The 14599-nt window shown below is 48.4% G+C and overlaps 2 protein-coding genes across 4 annotated transcripts in view; one reads left to right on the top strand and one right to left on the bottom strand.

The window, feature by feature from the left end:
* riok3 (RIO kinase 3 (yeast)) overlaps positions 1-5345 on the bottom strand; it is a 9185-nt gene extending 3840 nt beyond the window's left edge. Inside the window, exons 1-12 of the mRNA XM_008396835.2 lie at positions 5009-5345; positions 3665-3780; positions 3452-3588; positions 3045-3152; positions 2851-2960; positions 2635-2778; positions 2442-2569; positions 1815-1997; positions 990-1149; positions 669-749; positions 500-589; positions 311-424 (exon numbers count right to left, since the gene is read on the bottom strand). Coding sequence (XP_008395057.1) covers positions 311-424; positions 500-589; positions 669-749; positions 990-1149; positions 1815-1997; positions 2442-2569; positions 2635-2778; positions 2851-2960; positions 3045-3152; positions 3452-3588; positions 3665-3780; positions 5009-5044 — 1407 coding nt within the window. The 5' untranslated portion in view covers positions 5045-5345. The remainder of the gene's footprint in view (positions 1-310; positions 425-499; positions 590-668; positions 750-989; positions 1150-1814; positions 1998-2441; positions 2570-2634; positions 2779-2850; positions 2961-3044; positions 3153-3451; positions 3589-3664; positions 3781-5008) is intronic.
* Positions 5346-6476: 1131 nt separating this feature from the next.
* Positions 6477-14336, top strand: LOC103456949 (clavesin-1). Of its 3 annotated transcripts, XR_001776012.1 has the most exons (9): positions 6477-7044; positions 7899-8405; positions 9476-9646; positions 10044-10162; positions 10876-11050; positions 11172-11282; positions 11782-12008; positions 12549-13771; positions 13876-14336. XR_001776012.1 is itself a non-coding variant. In XM_008396833.2 (8 exons), exons 2-8 carry the CDS (start codon positions 8304-8306, stop codon positions 12625-12627), a joined length of 984 nt encoding a protein of 327 aa, XP_008395055.1. In that variant the 5' UTR covers positions 6477-7044; positions 7899-8303; the 3' UTR covers positions 12628-14336. The 3 variants fall into 3 exon arrangements, 2 of the variants coding, with proteins under 2 accessions (XP_008395055.1, XP_008395056.1); XM_008396833.2 differs by having other exon boundaries at positions 12549-14336; XM_008396834.2 differs by lacking the exons at positions 6477-7044; positions 7899-8405 and adding an exon at positions 8463-8854 and having other exon boundaries at positions 12549-14336.
* The last annotated feature ends 263 nt before the right edge of the window (positions 14337-14599 follow it).

Genomic DNA, 14599 nt, shown 5'->3' with positions numbered 1-14599 from the left:
GGACGGGTCACCGCACACGCTCAGAACGGACGGGTCACCGCACACGCTCAGAACGGACGGGTCACCGCACACGCTCAGAACGGACGGTCATCGAACACGCTCACAACGGACGGTTCACCACAAACGCTCAGAACGGTCGGGTCACCAGAACGGTCGGGTCTGAGACGTTTTCTTATATTTTGGCCTCTTTCAATCAACACCCCATATCACGATGCTGAAGGTAAAATTAGCAGGTAGCTGGAGCCAGAAGCCTGTTAGCTGGTACCAGGATGCTGCCTCCAGAACCGGCCGGGTCCGGTCACTCCGTTACCTCAGCCAGGAAGCGCGCGTCGTCGTCGGCGCTGACCGGGATGTTGAGTCCGGTGACGGCGTTGAAAAGGTCGTAGACGCTCAGCGCCTCACTCACTCCCCTCTTCTGGAAGAACTGGAGGACCAGAACCAGAACCGTCAACCATCACTCCTCCTCTGAAGTGAAGCACCTGAGTGAAGCAGCCGTTACCGTGGCAACGTTCCTGCAGTCCCTGAAGAGGAACTCCAGGCCGTGAGGATGGGTGGGCTCCACCGACTGGCTGACGTCTATCAGCCACACCTGGAGGAGGAGGAGGAGGAGGATGAAGTTGAGGCTGAGGACCGGCGGACCTGAACAGAACCAGGAAAACGGGCCGTACCTTCCCCTGGTACCACAGCATGTTGTATTCACTGAGGTCGGCGTGGACCAGGTTACAGTCCTGATAGAGGCGCTGCATCAGCTGGCAAGAGATCAGAGGAGAGCTGCTGAGGATTAGCCGCTAGTTGCTAGCAGCCTTAACCTTGACTCCCAGAATGCATTGCGTTTAGATTTCTGCACGACTCAAATTTTGCCTGATAGAAAAGTCCAGAAAAAAAAAACCCTCCATAGACGGAGATTAAATAGTTAATTGTGATTAACGTATTTAGGGCCCGTTTAGGTTCCTCTGATGAATTTCAGACATTTTAAAGACGTTTCCTACCTGCAGCACCTGGCCGTACGCCTCCGCCGCCTCCTCGGACCCCAGAGCCACGTCTTTGATCTTGGGCGCGGGAACGTGCCCCTTCCCGATGAACGACATCACCAGGATGTGCTTCTTCAGCAGAACCACGTCCGGACAGGGAATCCCCGCCTTCTTCATCCTGAGGACAAGGTTGCCATGGTTTCAGTCCAGGGCTTCCTCTACGTTAGCGCTGCGCAAATGAAACCTGCCAACCCTCCAGAACCAGGTTTACCTTTAAATACATGTTAAAACGATGTAAAGAACATCATACAAGGCTAAACATTTGGAAAAACCAACTTCCTGTCTGGCTAAACGTCGCTGCGCCGCTTTCAGGAGGAACACAGACGTAGAGAACATCCTGAGAAAACGACCCTAAAAAGAACCAGAGGTGACGCCGACCTGACGTCACCTCTGGTTTGATTGAGGCGGCGCAACAAGGCGGCCGTTCCACCGGTCAAACACGGCGGCCGTTCCACCTGTCAAACATGGCGGCCGTTCCACCGGTCAAACATGGCGGCCGCTCCACCGGTCAAACACGGCGGCCGTTCCACCGGTCAAACATGGCGGCCGTTCCACCGGTCAAACACGGCGGCCGTTCCACCGGTCAAACATGGCGGCCGTTCCACCGCTTAAACACGGCGGCCGTTCCACCGCTCAAACAAGGCGGCCGTTCCACCGCTTAAACACGGCGGCCGTTCCACCGGTCAAACATGGCGGCCGTTCCACCGGTCAAACATGGCGGCCGTTCCACCGGTCAAACATGGCGGCCGTTCCACCGGTTAAACATGGCGGCCGTTCTGGTACCTGGCCAGGTTGTGCATCTCCTTCTCGGCCCAGAGCCGGATCACCTTCCTGGGGTTCAGTTTGCTGAAGCGCTCCTTGAAGCGGTAGTCGTCCTTGATGTAGCGGTCCCGGTTCCTGAACTCGTTCAGCGTCGTCTTGAAGACTTTCAGAACCACTTCCTCCGGGACCGGCTGCTCCTCCAGGCTGGGACACACAGAACCAGACGGATCGGAACCAGAAGGATCGGAACCAGAAGAATCGGAACCAGACGGATCAGAACCCGGCGGATCGGTCGGGTTCAGACGGATCGGAACCAGGCGAATCGGAACCAGGCGAATCGGAACCAGACGAATCGGAACCAGACGGATCAGAACCCGGCGGATCGGTCGGGTTCAGACGGATCGGAACCAGACAGATCGGAACCAGGTTGGGTTCAGACGGATCGGAACCAGGTCGGGTTCAGGACCTTGTCTAAACAGAGTCCCGATCCCAGAAATAAACCCGTTACAGTCTGAACAGATCAGAACTCAGGAAAGTTCTGATTTGACGAGAATCTGTCAGAACCCGACCGAGCTGTCTGACCGATCCGGTCGAGTCGTGAGCCAAACGGTTTGGGTCCAGACCGTCCGGCCCGGATCCTGGCCTCACCTCCCTCCGTCGGCGTGGAACACCACCGACTCCTTGCCGGTGCTGATGCAGCCGTTGATGTTCTCCAGAACTCCGCTGTTCACCATCTTGTACATGAGCAGGCGGGTCCGCGGGTCCACGGCTTGCTCCTGTGGAGGGAAACGGGTCAGAACCGGGTCCAGAGCCGGGCCCGGAGCCCGGGTCGGGTACGTACGGCGGTGGAGTGCTCCTTCTTCTCGTGCAGCCGGGCGCTGCGGCGCTGCTCGCTGTAGCAGTGCTGCTTCAGGGAGTTGAAGACCTGGTTGGACAGCTTCAGGTCCATCCCCAACCCGTCCCCCACGTGGACCTCCGGGGCGAACTGGGCCAGAGACACAAACTGGTTACCATGACGACAACCAGAACCAGACCAGAACCAGGCAGATGGACTCACGTTGTCCATGCGGGCCGTGTTCTTCCGTCCGCAGGCGTCCTCGTCGTGTTTGGTGGTGATGTTCTTCCCCTTCCCACTGAAGCCTCTGCGGGGCGCCGCCTGGGGCTTCACTGGACCGCACACACACACACACACACACAGGTTACCCGCTGGTTCCGGACAGGACCCCCGACCCGTGCTGCAGCGGACCTCACCGGCCCGGTAGGGGTCGTGTCTCGTGTCCTGCCAGTCCACCTCGTCCTCTGAGCTGTCGCTGTCCTCATACGGATGGACTTTCCTGTAGTTCTCAAAGGAGATGGACACTGCAGACAGAGCCAGATCGACATGGAACCGGGTCAGAACACAGTACTGAGCAGTCTGGACCACGGGTTTGCCCCAGCCAGGCTGAACGTTGAATCGTTTTATTTCAAACAGATCCAGTCATGCAAGAGGAATCAGTTCATTTAGGGAAAGTGAGTCAGGAATCAGTTCAGATGTGGACGGACAGGAAGTCTGCACCTCTGGGAGGAATCGGGAATAAATTCAGCCTAAACATGAACTGGTTCTGGACCCGACGTCTCAGTGGTTGTGAGAAGCCGGTCCAGAACCAGAACCGCTCTACCTTTGCTGTCTCCGTTGAACTTCCTCTCCTCGCGGCGCAGCTGGTCGTCGAACTCGCGGTCGAACTGCATCTGCAGCATCTGGGCCAGCATCAGGTCGCTGTCCGTGTCCGGACCTTCTTCCGGGTCGGCCGCCGGGCTGGGACCGAGCAGAACAGGGTTACAGAACCCAACAAGCGGGTCAGAACCAGGCGGTTTGTGTGAACCGGACTCACTGTGGGAGCGCTGGGAGGCCCTGGTTCTCCTCATCCAGCTGCCGGGCCAGCTGCTCGCTCATCACCTCTGTCAGGGAGCAGGCCGGCGCCGCCGGGCCCACAGAACCCCACGGACTCTGGAGGAACAGAAACGGTTCTGTTTGGTTCTGACCGGGTCATGTGAGGAAACCAGAACTTTTACCGTTTTCCTGTGAAACCAGGTTAAATACAGGAAGTAATCATGTTTGGTTGTAATCTGATTACTCCTAGGCTGAGGCTGTGGAGATCTCTGCTCTGATTGGCTCTTCTCCTGATGAGGTCACCCAAACTGAGTCATGAAGGACAAGTTCAGACATGTTCAGAGCTCATTTAGGCCACGCCCACAGCTGATGACGTCACACAAATACTGAATATAAAATTCAGATTTTGGATGAAACACGATTTTATTTAATTCTGGCTTCTCTCTCTTTTTAAAAATAAAAAATGTTTCCTTCGGTTCTGAAGTTTTCTGAAGAAAATCCATGTTTGTTTTCATCAACCACAGAGCCTGGTGTCTCAAACATTCATATAATGATCACTAACTGACGTCATGAACACGTCATGATCGCAAAGTCTGGGATCATAAAAATAATCTGGAATGATTTTCACTGTACTGTCAATATTTCAGGTTTCACCAGAAAACAACTCAAAACTTCAACTGTTCATGATTCAGGCCAGAAGATCTCCTGCTGCCATTTTAACGAGCGAAAACTTTAAACCTTCAATTAAAACACTAAGTTTGTTATTTAGACTAATTAAAACTGTGAATGTGTATCAAAGGTCCTGTACGACAACAAAGATCATGATATCTAAACAGGGTTTAAAATTAATTATCGTTTTGGGTCACAACTTATCACGTTTTAAGGTAAGCTGAATAAAATACGCTTCTCCTGATTTGTGTGGATAAAAAGCCTGAAAAACAAACAAACCGATTCAAAGTTCCTGACCTTTCTGCTCTTTACTGGTCGCCCTAATTAAGCCTCACATTATTTAGGTTAGTTTATGATAAATGAGTCATTTTTAGCCGTTTGGTTTGGGTCTGATTCTCAGCTGTTGTTGACAGATGGAAACACCCAGTTATTAAATGTTATCTCCCGTCCAGCAGACATGGCCGATACTAGAGAAACATCCAATTTAAAGAATAATTTCTCATTTTCACAAGAATAAAGTTGATTTATTTTGATTTTAGTTTGAAAGAAATTGGGTCAAAAGGTCTCGGTTTCACCTACCAGCTAAAAGACGGAGATAAACTGTTTAAAATCAAATAAAACTAAAAACAGAAAAGATAAAGTGTTAAAACCTGCCCTGAGCAACATGTCTGCTTACCTTCTCCGTCTGTGCTGCGACTCCTGATTGGTCCATGCTTGAGATATCGCTCCGCTGATTGGTTCTTTACGGTACGGTATGATGCCTAGCTCTAGAGCTAACTGCGATTCAACTTCGACAAAGAAACGTCGGAAAAGACACGAAAACTGACCGGTAACCGAAGTGACGCAAACAGAAAGCTGCAGTTCGAACTTCAGTGAATCTGAATAATGTGAAATGATTCAGTAGCAACAGGTTTCAGACGGTTTTACAGGCGATCTGATGTGGAAATGAGACAGAGAAGCGACAGATAACAGGGTGAACCTTTGACAGGAGGAAGTACGTCACAGCTCAAGCAACATACATCATGCCTTCAGAATAAAAGTCCAGTCCAAGGTGGCTTTTATTTTGGTAAAAACTATGAAAATAACAGAAAACAGCTGTAACAATATATATGTTTTTATTTTAATTTAAAAGAACGAGAGTTATATTTTATGGTTGAGAATAATTTCAGTGAAAATCTGTTGAACTCAGATTTACATTCAAATTTTGATGGATTCTATTACATAAATAAATAAAAATAAAGTCTAATTCGAATTTTGTTTAATTAAAAACAGTTCAAATTATTATTGTATGTAAATTTACCTTATTTAATCTAATCAGTTCTATAGATAAAATCGTAATTAAATGGAAAAATATACACATCAAAATAATATTTATTACCACACATCAACAAAGTATCAGCATGACTTCTTTGCCACACAGTAGTCAGCATCTTCAATAGAAAAAAAATACATAATTAATACTAAATATTAGCAGATAGAGGTTAAATACTACACAAAGCAGACAAAGAGAAGTGAAAATATAAACATTTTATCTTTTCACAAAAGAAAAAGAACATTTTTGATTCATTATAAACTCGTAAGACCTCCACCATCACAGGCAAATGCAGGGAATTTGTGAATAAATAATAAATAATAAAAAATAGACAGACATCACAATGAAAAGACGCGCGCTCCCGCCGGCGCGCGCTCCCCGGTCTGTCCGGGGTGAGTTGTGAACGCGCATCATCAAAGCTGCCACCAGCAGGCGCGTGCAGGTGGGTAAAGACGACAGGAAACATCACGGAAACCCGGAAAGTTGGTTGTCAAAATAAAAGCACAACAATAAAGACAAACCTGTTAAAATGCTGTTTGATTATTTACTGGGTTTAACAAATGAAATGAACATTATTTTATGCGAACACATTAATTTTTACATTGGATTAAAATGATCTATTTACATTGTTCAGGATTTTTAAATGAGGAATATATGAAGGTAGGAAACGGGTCATGATTAGAAGATAGCAGTAATGTAGCGGAACAGATCACAAATTAAATTAAACAAAGTTAAACATACATCAGATCATAAAAAGAGAAATTAACAGTACATTGGGTCTTTATCGTACTTTAATCCTTCAGTTTTATGAACTGATGAAAACATTAGTGAATAATTTGTCCTCATGTTTTCTGCCTGAGACGTTAAATAATAGAAAATGGGGGGAAATCAAATTCACTGCGGTTACTGAACTAACTAACTAGTTACATATTAACTCTTGTAATATGTTTCTTTCATCTGTTTTATTATGTTTTGAATCCTGAAAATGTAACTGAACTTTTACAGCTTTAAACCTTTATTTTTAAAGTCCTAACCGGAAGTTGTCCTGCTTATTGACGCTGTCTGGACGGAACTGAAGCATCCTGACGTCTTTTCTGAGCACAAAGTGAGATCGCGCCTCCTCCTCCTCCTCTTCCTCCTCCTCCTCCTCTTCGAGCCACTCGGACTCACAAGGACGAGCTTCCTCTCGGACTCCTTCAGGATTTATTCTGTTTATTTTGGATTTAATTTCTCCTTTTTGCTTTTTTTATTTAATGCGGGATAAATCTGTGTTGTCCGCGGGATGCAGCCCTCCTCCTGCTGCTGCTCCTCTTCCTCCTCCATCATCATCATCAGCAGCAGCAGCAGCACCAGAGGGCCGATGGGCCGAGCAGGACGGCCGGGATTCAACCACCGAGCAGGTCTGTGTTCCTCCTGCAGGAGGTTCATGGAGGAGCAGCTGGACCTCCTGCTGCTCCTCCATGTTGATGGTTTTTATCCCTCGGTGGGAACATCTGACCCGTTTCCTGATGGAGGCAGATGGGGATCAGCTGGGGTGGGTGGGGTCAGTGGGGGGTCATCTGTCTGGACTGGGCCTAAAGAAACTGATCACTGGAAATAAAAGCAGCAGGTTTTCAGCCCAGAATGTATAATTATTAGATTATTATTATTATTTATTTATTTTTATTATCTCTGAGTCCATTCTCATCTTCTGGTTGTGTTTTATTAGAAAACTAATATTTTTCCCACATTTATGGCTGTAATTTTAAGCATGGGGATGTAAAGGAGCTGCCATGTCCGGAGCTGCCACCAGGGGGCAGCTAGCAGCTACCGAAGCAACCAGACCTACTCGTTAGCCGTTAGCCGTGTTTCCATCTGCGCTTTGAAGTGGCGTTTTAGAAACTTTAATGTGATTCAAAATAACTTCCTTAATTTCACAAAATGTTTTTTCGCTCTTGAGCCCGTTTTTGAAAAAATGAGTAGCTAAAGTGGAGATGGAAACAGATCTAGCTAGCTAACGCCCACAGTGAGTCTGTGCCTTACCAGAGGAACAAACTCTGCTCCATGCTAGCTACTTCCTGTTTATTACCGCCATGCGAAGCGTCAACAGGTTCCATAACTCCCATTTTCAGTTTCTTTTTTTTTTTAAACATTTAAATAAAACAATGTCTTCACAGCTGGATGAAAACATGGCCGCTGCGGGTTTGGATCTGGTGACCGCTCCTCTGGACATCAGAAAAACCAAAATACCAAAATGGCTGTTTGTGTCCTGCAGGCGGCACCGAGGCTCCCTCCATTTAAGCTCCAGATGTTCCCAGATGTTTGCTGATCCGAGCGGACCGAACCTGGAGCGGCCATGATGGGAAGCAGCCGGAGGAGGAGGGCCTCTCGGGAAGCGATGGGATGTGAATCTGCAGCATCGCCTGCAGACCCGGACCGTTCTGTGGTTTAATGATCCAACATGTCCGACGGGGTTTAACTCCGAACTGACGTTTCCGAACCGACAGCGGAGATGATTGTCGGTCCAAACATCCTGATTGTCTTCTTCTCCTTCTGATTGTGTGATTTTGATGGGCATCAAGCAGCAGCAACGATTGTCTCTCATCTTCAGGCCTGAACCTGAAGCCGCTTTACGTGGGAAATAAAAACTGAGACTGGATTAGATTTATTCTGGATTAAGATGATGAACCACGTGCCTCCCGGCCTGAGCTCCGACACCACGGACAAGGCCCGGCTGGAGCTGAACGAAAACCCGGACACTCTGCACCGGGACATCCAGCAGGTACCGGAGGCCGAACCGCTCGGGGGCTTAGAAAACGGAACCAGCAGCATCTATTAAAACATTATCAAATTAGCAGGTCATATTTAAACAAAATTAGGTCTGCGCGTGAAGTTCTGTAACTATGGCGACGATAGCAAGCGACGTCACTGTTACCCGGATGTTCGGACCAACGGCCCAAACTGAAGAGCATCAAGTCTCTGGAGCTTCGTTTCAATATCTATAGATGCAGAAACTCCGCGTGGAGAAACTGGATGATATTTGAAACACAGAGGAAACAAAATGAGCGGAAAGAAGGAAAAGTTTTCTGGGTGTTTGGTTTCTGGGTGTTGGGTAGCTAACACCCGCTAGCACCAAGCTACCCAGGCTACCTTGTCAGGTTCCCGCTCGGCCATCGGTCTAGATATAAATATTGATTCATCAGAGCTTCGCACTTTGATCAGGTGTCAGTGGTGAGAAACACCGTCAGCTTGGTTCTGCATCTTAAGTTTATTTGCGGTTGGTGGGAATGAAATTATATTAATAACCTAAATCAACTGTTCAGACACAAAACGCAGTTTACCGGCTTTTCTGTCCGGAACTAAAATGGCGGCGATACGTTTTCTACTAGCCTGACGTCATTGCAGTGCTATTAGGTTAGCTTAGCTGCCCGAGTTTTCTTAAATAAAACGTATAAAAACATTATAACAAAAAATATTAATAAAAAAGGATCAGAATAATCATTTTTATATATTTTTGAGCATTTTGAATCGATTCAGGTTTCCCATTCTCTATAGAATCGATTTCTTCTTCCCAAGGGGAACTCAGTAGGACTGGACTGGGAACACTGGAGCACCACTGGTTTTACTGGAGAGAAGGATGTCCAGTAAAACCAAGGTTACCATGACAACGCAGCCTTGGATAATGGAAATATTCATGGATGCCGTTTCTGTCACCCTCAGAGCAGAAAGCAGAAACATTTGTTCCTCAGATCAAACATTTTCTGTCGCCTCTTGCTTTAGAGGAAAAAGTCTCTCGGTTTTTCTGGCCCGTTGAAGTGAAGTTCCTCTGACCGCCGGTTCTCGTTTCCGTAGGTGCGGGATATGATCGTGACGCGGCCGGACATCGGCTTCCTGCGGACAGACGACGACTTCATCCTGCGGTTCCTCAGAGCCAGGAAGTTCGACCATGTGGAGACGTTCCGCCTGCTGGCCCAGTACTTCCAGTTCCGCCAGCAGAACCTGGACATGTTCCAGAGCTTCAAGGTCTGGGCTTTTATTCTGAAGGGGCCGGGTCAGGAGCATTTCCTGGTTCCACTGAAGCTCATAATCTCTAGAACAGATAAAACATGCAGGACTGGGATCATTTCAACTAAATAATGTCAATGAGTGATTGGATAAATTCAGCCCTTCATCAGTTCTTTGGCCTGATGAGGACAAAATGGCTGCTGGACGTTTATTTTTCAGAAGGAGCCGAAGCTACAGAGACGTCTGGAGAAATGCAGGAAGTTTTCACTTTGACTTTCACGGTTTTTGTAGAACTTCTTCAGCTTCATAAAACAAAACATTTGGCTTCAGGCAGTGGAGGGTGTAGATGATTGATTGATTGATTGACTGATCGATTGATTATGTCTGTAGTTTGACTCCGCCGTGTGCCCGTCAGGTGGACGACCCGAGCATCAAGCGGGCCCTGATGGACGGGTTCCCCGGCGTGTTGGAGGCTCCGGACCAACATGGCAGGAAGATCCTCATCCTGTTTGCTTCCAACTGGGACCAGAGCCGGTAAACATCTGAGATGGATGGAGAAACTGGTGAAATCCAGAAGGTTCTGAGTATCTCACCGGGTCAGAACCGTCTTTACTGTACTGTAAAATGAATCGTTCAGACGGATTAAAAGCAGATTGAGGATGAAACCATCATCAGTCTGCCTCTCCAGAACCAGAACCAGAGCGTTCTGAATGTCTCAGCAGTGGTCACCGCTAATTTAAAAGCTAGCTGCGCTAACCCTGAAGTGCTAGCAAGAAATATTAATTCTGCTAACACTAAATAGCTAAAATAACATATTTAATGTGAGCTAATGCTAAGTTGCTATGGAAACAGTAATTAGTGGAAGCTAAATTTCAGGCCAACCATGTGTCATAGCGCCCTCTACAGGCCACAATCTGCCAACAGTCCATAACCAGTTTACAAATCAGAGCTCTAGAATTTATCAGGAAAATTCAATCAGGAGAAGCTGAATGTGCTTCAGAGTTAGTGAGAGCGCTAAGCTAAGCTAAGCTAAGCTAAGCTCTTTCAGAACAAACCTTCAGAAATCCTGACAGCTGTGGATCAGAACCGGTTCAGGCCCAGTGACAGAACCATCCGTCTCCTGCTGCCTGAAGCTTAATGACCGTCTGACAGGAAGCCGCTCGGTTCGCTCCACAGCTGTAGCCGACGCTCAGCGAGCGTTTACTGATCGATGGATCGATCGGCTGATCGGCCCCTCCTCCCTGCAGGAACTCCTTCATCGACATCCTGCGGGCCATCCTGCTGTCGCTGGAGGTTCTGATTGAAAACCCGGAGCTGCAGATCAACGGCTTCACTCTCATCATCGACTGGAGCAACTTCTCCTTCAAGCAGGCGTCCAAACTGACGCCCAACATCCTGAAGCTGGCCATCGAGGGCCTGCAGGTAACCGGGTTCTGACCCGAATGGTGCTGATCAAACTGGTTCTGATCAGACTGGTTCTGATCCAACTGGTTCTGATCCGACCGGGTCCCCCTCCCTGAGCTCTTCCGGTGTGTCTCCTCAGGACAGCTTCCCGGCCCGGTTCGGAGGGATCCACTTCGTGAACCAGCCCTGGTACATCCACGCCATGTACACCATCATCAAGCCCTTCCTCAAGGACAAGACCCGGAAAAGGGTGAAGGCCCACCCTCCTCTTCCTCATCGTTTAAAGGGCCGGTATCATTTTTTAGCACAGTCTAATAACTCTGTTACCTTCAGTTGATGAAATTGGGCCTCCGTCTCTTTAAGAAGCTCCTGCTCTTTCTGAAGCTCCGCCTCCAGGAAGTCGTCCTAACATGGCTCCCCTTTAACCCTTTAAAACGTTCCACCAGCTGCTTGCTAATTGCTGCTGGCTAGTCTGAAGGAGCTGGGTGGAAAAGCGGTGAGCAAGCGTTTAGGCACCCCTAATGGTTGCCAAGGAGATTAAAGGATTTCTAAATACAGCATGAAAGAATAAAAGCAAGACTTTTATGAAGAGGGAAAAACATTATAACTGAACTTTAAATGGTACCGGCCCTTTAAGAAACTGTTGCTCTGTCGTTATTTATCCGTTTTCATCCCTCTGTTCCAGACGCTGTCCTCTCCTAATCTCTCGTCTCCTTCGGTCCGTTTCTTCTTCTTCTCCTCCGCCTCAGATCTTCCTCCACGGGAACAACCTGAACTCTCTCCACCAGCTCATCCAGCCCGAGTGTTTGCCGTCCGAGTTCGGCGGGACGCTGCCGCCGTACGATATGGGCATGTGGGCGCGGACGCTGCTGGGGCCCGACTACAACGACGAGACCGAGTACACGCTGACGTACGACGCGCTGCACGTCAGGGAGAGCTGCTGCGGCGGCGGAGGAGAGAAGGACATGATGAAGAGGTGAGCAGCTGCTGCAGCGCCGCCTTAAAGGGACAGGACACGCCTTAGTTTAGTATTATTATTATTTACAGTGTAGAGACTCGACTGCTTCACTGGGTAAAATGTGCTGTAGTTTTTACTCCGGCCTCCAGAGGGCGCTGCAACCTAAAGAGGGCAGTGATGTCACACACTCCTGGACATTCTATTGGTTGGAACTGTTGTTGCTAGGCGGATTTACAGACCTGCATGTTTAACTGGACAGGATGAGTGAAATCTGGATTTGGAAGCAAAGTTTGAGGAAGAGCAGGTTGATGAAGACGATTTAAAGGGATTTAAAATGTTCAGGTTAATAAAACTGTTGCTGTAAATTTATTAAAACAAACGGGACCAAGAGCCCTGAGGTCCAGAAGAGTAACTGGAACCAGCTCTGATGGTCAGGGTTAGCGCCTCTCCTGTCCTGTCTCACCTGTCCTGTCCTCTCCTGTCTCACCTGTCCTGTCTCACCTGTCCTGTCTCTCCTCTCCTGTCCTGTCTCACCTGTCCTCTCCTGTCCTGTCTCAGGTCTCAGTCGACGGTGGAAGCTGCGGCGCTGCAGCAGATGGACAGAGAGACCAGCACGCCGCTGCTGGCTCTGGACTGACCTGGTTTAAACCGGAGGTCTGGATTTGGGTCGGTTCGCTGCCTGAACCTGCTCAGCACCAGAACTCCCATTAGCCTGGATCCTCCACCAGTTGGTCTGAACTCACCAGGGTGGAACCTCAGGACACGATCAGTTTAATTATCTGCAGGTTTCACTCATCTGAACTCCGTCTGATATCCGTCCCCCCAGCAGGGCCAAACCCGGCCCGTCCAGCTCCTCCCACATGATCCGGTTTCCTGCCAGCAGCATCTGTCCGGATGCAGCAGCGCTCCGACTGCTGCATCCGGACTTCACCACGTCTCAGTCTGGAACCGTTCACACGCAAAACATGCAGCACAAACATTCATTCACAAAACGGGGAGGCAGCGAAACAAAACCAGTTCAGGATGAATAATGCAGAATGATTGGAGGCTCCGCCCACATGGGATTAGGCTCCGCCCACACGAACTATGCTCCGCCCTCAGGGGGATTAGGCCACACCCACACGACTGATGCGCCACCACCAGGGGAATTAGGCCCCGCCCACATGAGAACAATGCTCCGCCCACATGGAAATTATGCCCCGCCCACAGGACTTATGCTCCGCCCATACGGGAATTATGCCCCGCCCACAGGACTTATGCTCCGCCCATACGGGAATTAGGCCCCGCCTACACGAGAACGATTTCATCCTTTTCCTCCACTTGAAAACAAAGTTTAAGGAACAATAAATGTTTTTACAGCAGGTTTCAGAGTGGAAGCTACAGGAAAAGCTTCAGCACCATCTGGATCTGATTACACGTTTGTTTGAAAATGTTCTGGAAAAGTTTTTCATTTTGCTGTTTTCTTGGTTTTACAGCTCATGTAGGAGCTTTTATGTGTGTCCTCCATGTTTAGCGCCACCTACAGGTCTGGTGGAGTAAAGACTCGCGGTGTTTGCCATCGTCTGTCTCAGTGTGGATGGAAGTGGTTTCGAAAGCAACGACCTGATTTAACAGAAAGACGGGTTCCTGTGTGGGCGGGGCCGAGTGCTGAGCCCTGTGGCACCCCGAATGGGAGGAACCCCTGATGAACGGACATCTTGGATTACAATGAGCTCCAACTGAGTTGGAGCAAACACTGAGCCCTGTGGTACACCAGAAGAGTACTGTGAAAAAGTGCTAAAGTATGAAATGTTATTTTTTAGCCCATATTTATTTTTTAAAGTGTAAATTCATGTGTTGAGCTGGTGAGAATCAGACATTTAAAGTTTTATCATTCTGCTTTCAGACGTTTTAGTTCTCTGCTGCCACCAAGTGGTCACTGACTGAACAGCAGGCTTAAACATGGCGCCTGTTGCTGAATCTTCACTGTTTTTGTTTTTACCTGTTGCAGCATCAAACATGGCGCCTGAAGCGAGCGTCACTGCGGAAACACCGACACTGTAAAAGAATGATGTGCATGAAATTTTTATAAACGCGTTTCAATCAGACGTCACTCGGAAAACAACGGTTTTCATTTAAAGATTGTATGTTATCGTCGTATCACCGCACTGAACACGGAAGACGTCATTTTCACGCAGCCGAAACGACGCCGACGACTGAACACGGAGGAGTGACGTCATCAGGAGCGGGCGGGTCGGTCTTCCTGTTTGCGGCGTTAATAAATGAGCGTCACGGCTGCACTCGACCTTCATGAAATGTATTTACTTTCAATGAATGTACAGAAGTAAAGATTTACACCAAGCTGCTTGTTCTGAGGCTTTTATTCTGAAAAACTATCAGAACTTCCTCGGTTAATGTGTTTCTGCTTCACTTTCAGAGAAGCCAAAAATGATCAGAAACAGCCGAAACTTAACCGTTTCCATCAGCCTTCTTTAAGGTGAAACTTCAAAAACGTTGATGGAAACTCGACTTGTGGGCGGTGAGGTGAGACGGTGGTGAGGTGAGACGGTGGTGAGGTGAGACGGTGAGACGGTGGTGAGGTGAGACGGTGGTGAGGTGAGACGGTGAGA

The sequence above is a fragment of the Poecilia reticulata genome, linkage group LG20, assembly GCF_000633615.1.
Source record: "Poecilia reticulata strain Guanapo linkage group LG20, Guppy_female_1.0+MT, whole genome shotgun sequence".
NCBI lineage: Eukaryota > Metazoa > Chordata > Actinopteri > Cyprinodontiformes > Poeciliidae > Poecilia > Poecilia reticulata.
This window is presented reverse-complemented; position numbering and strand designations above follow the sequence as displayed.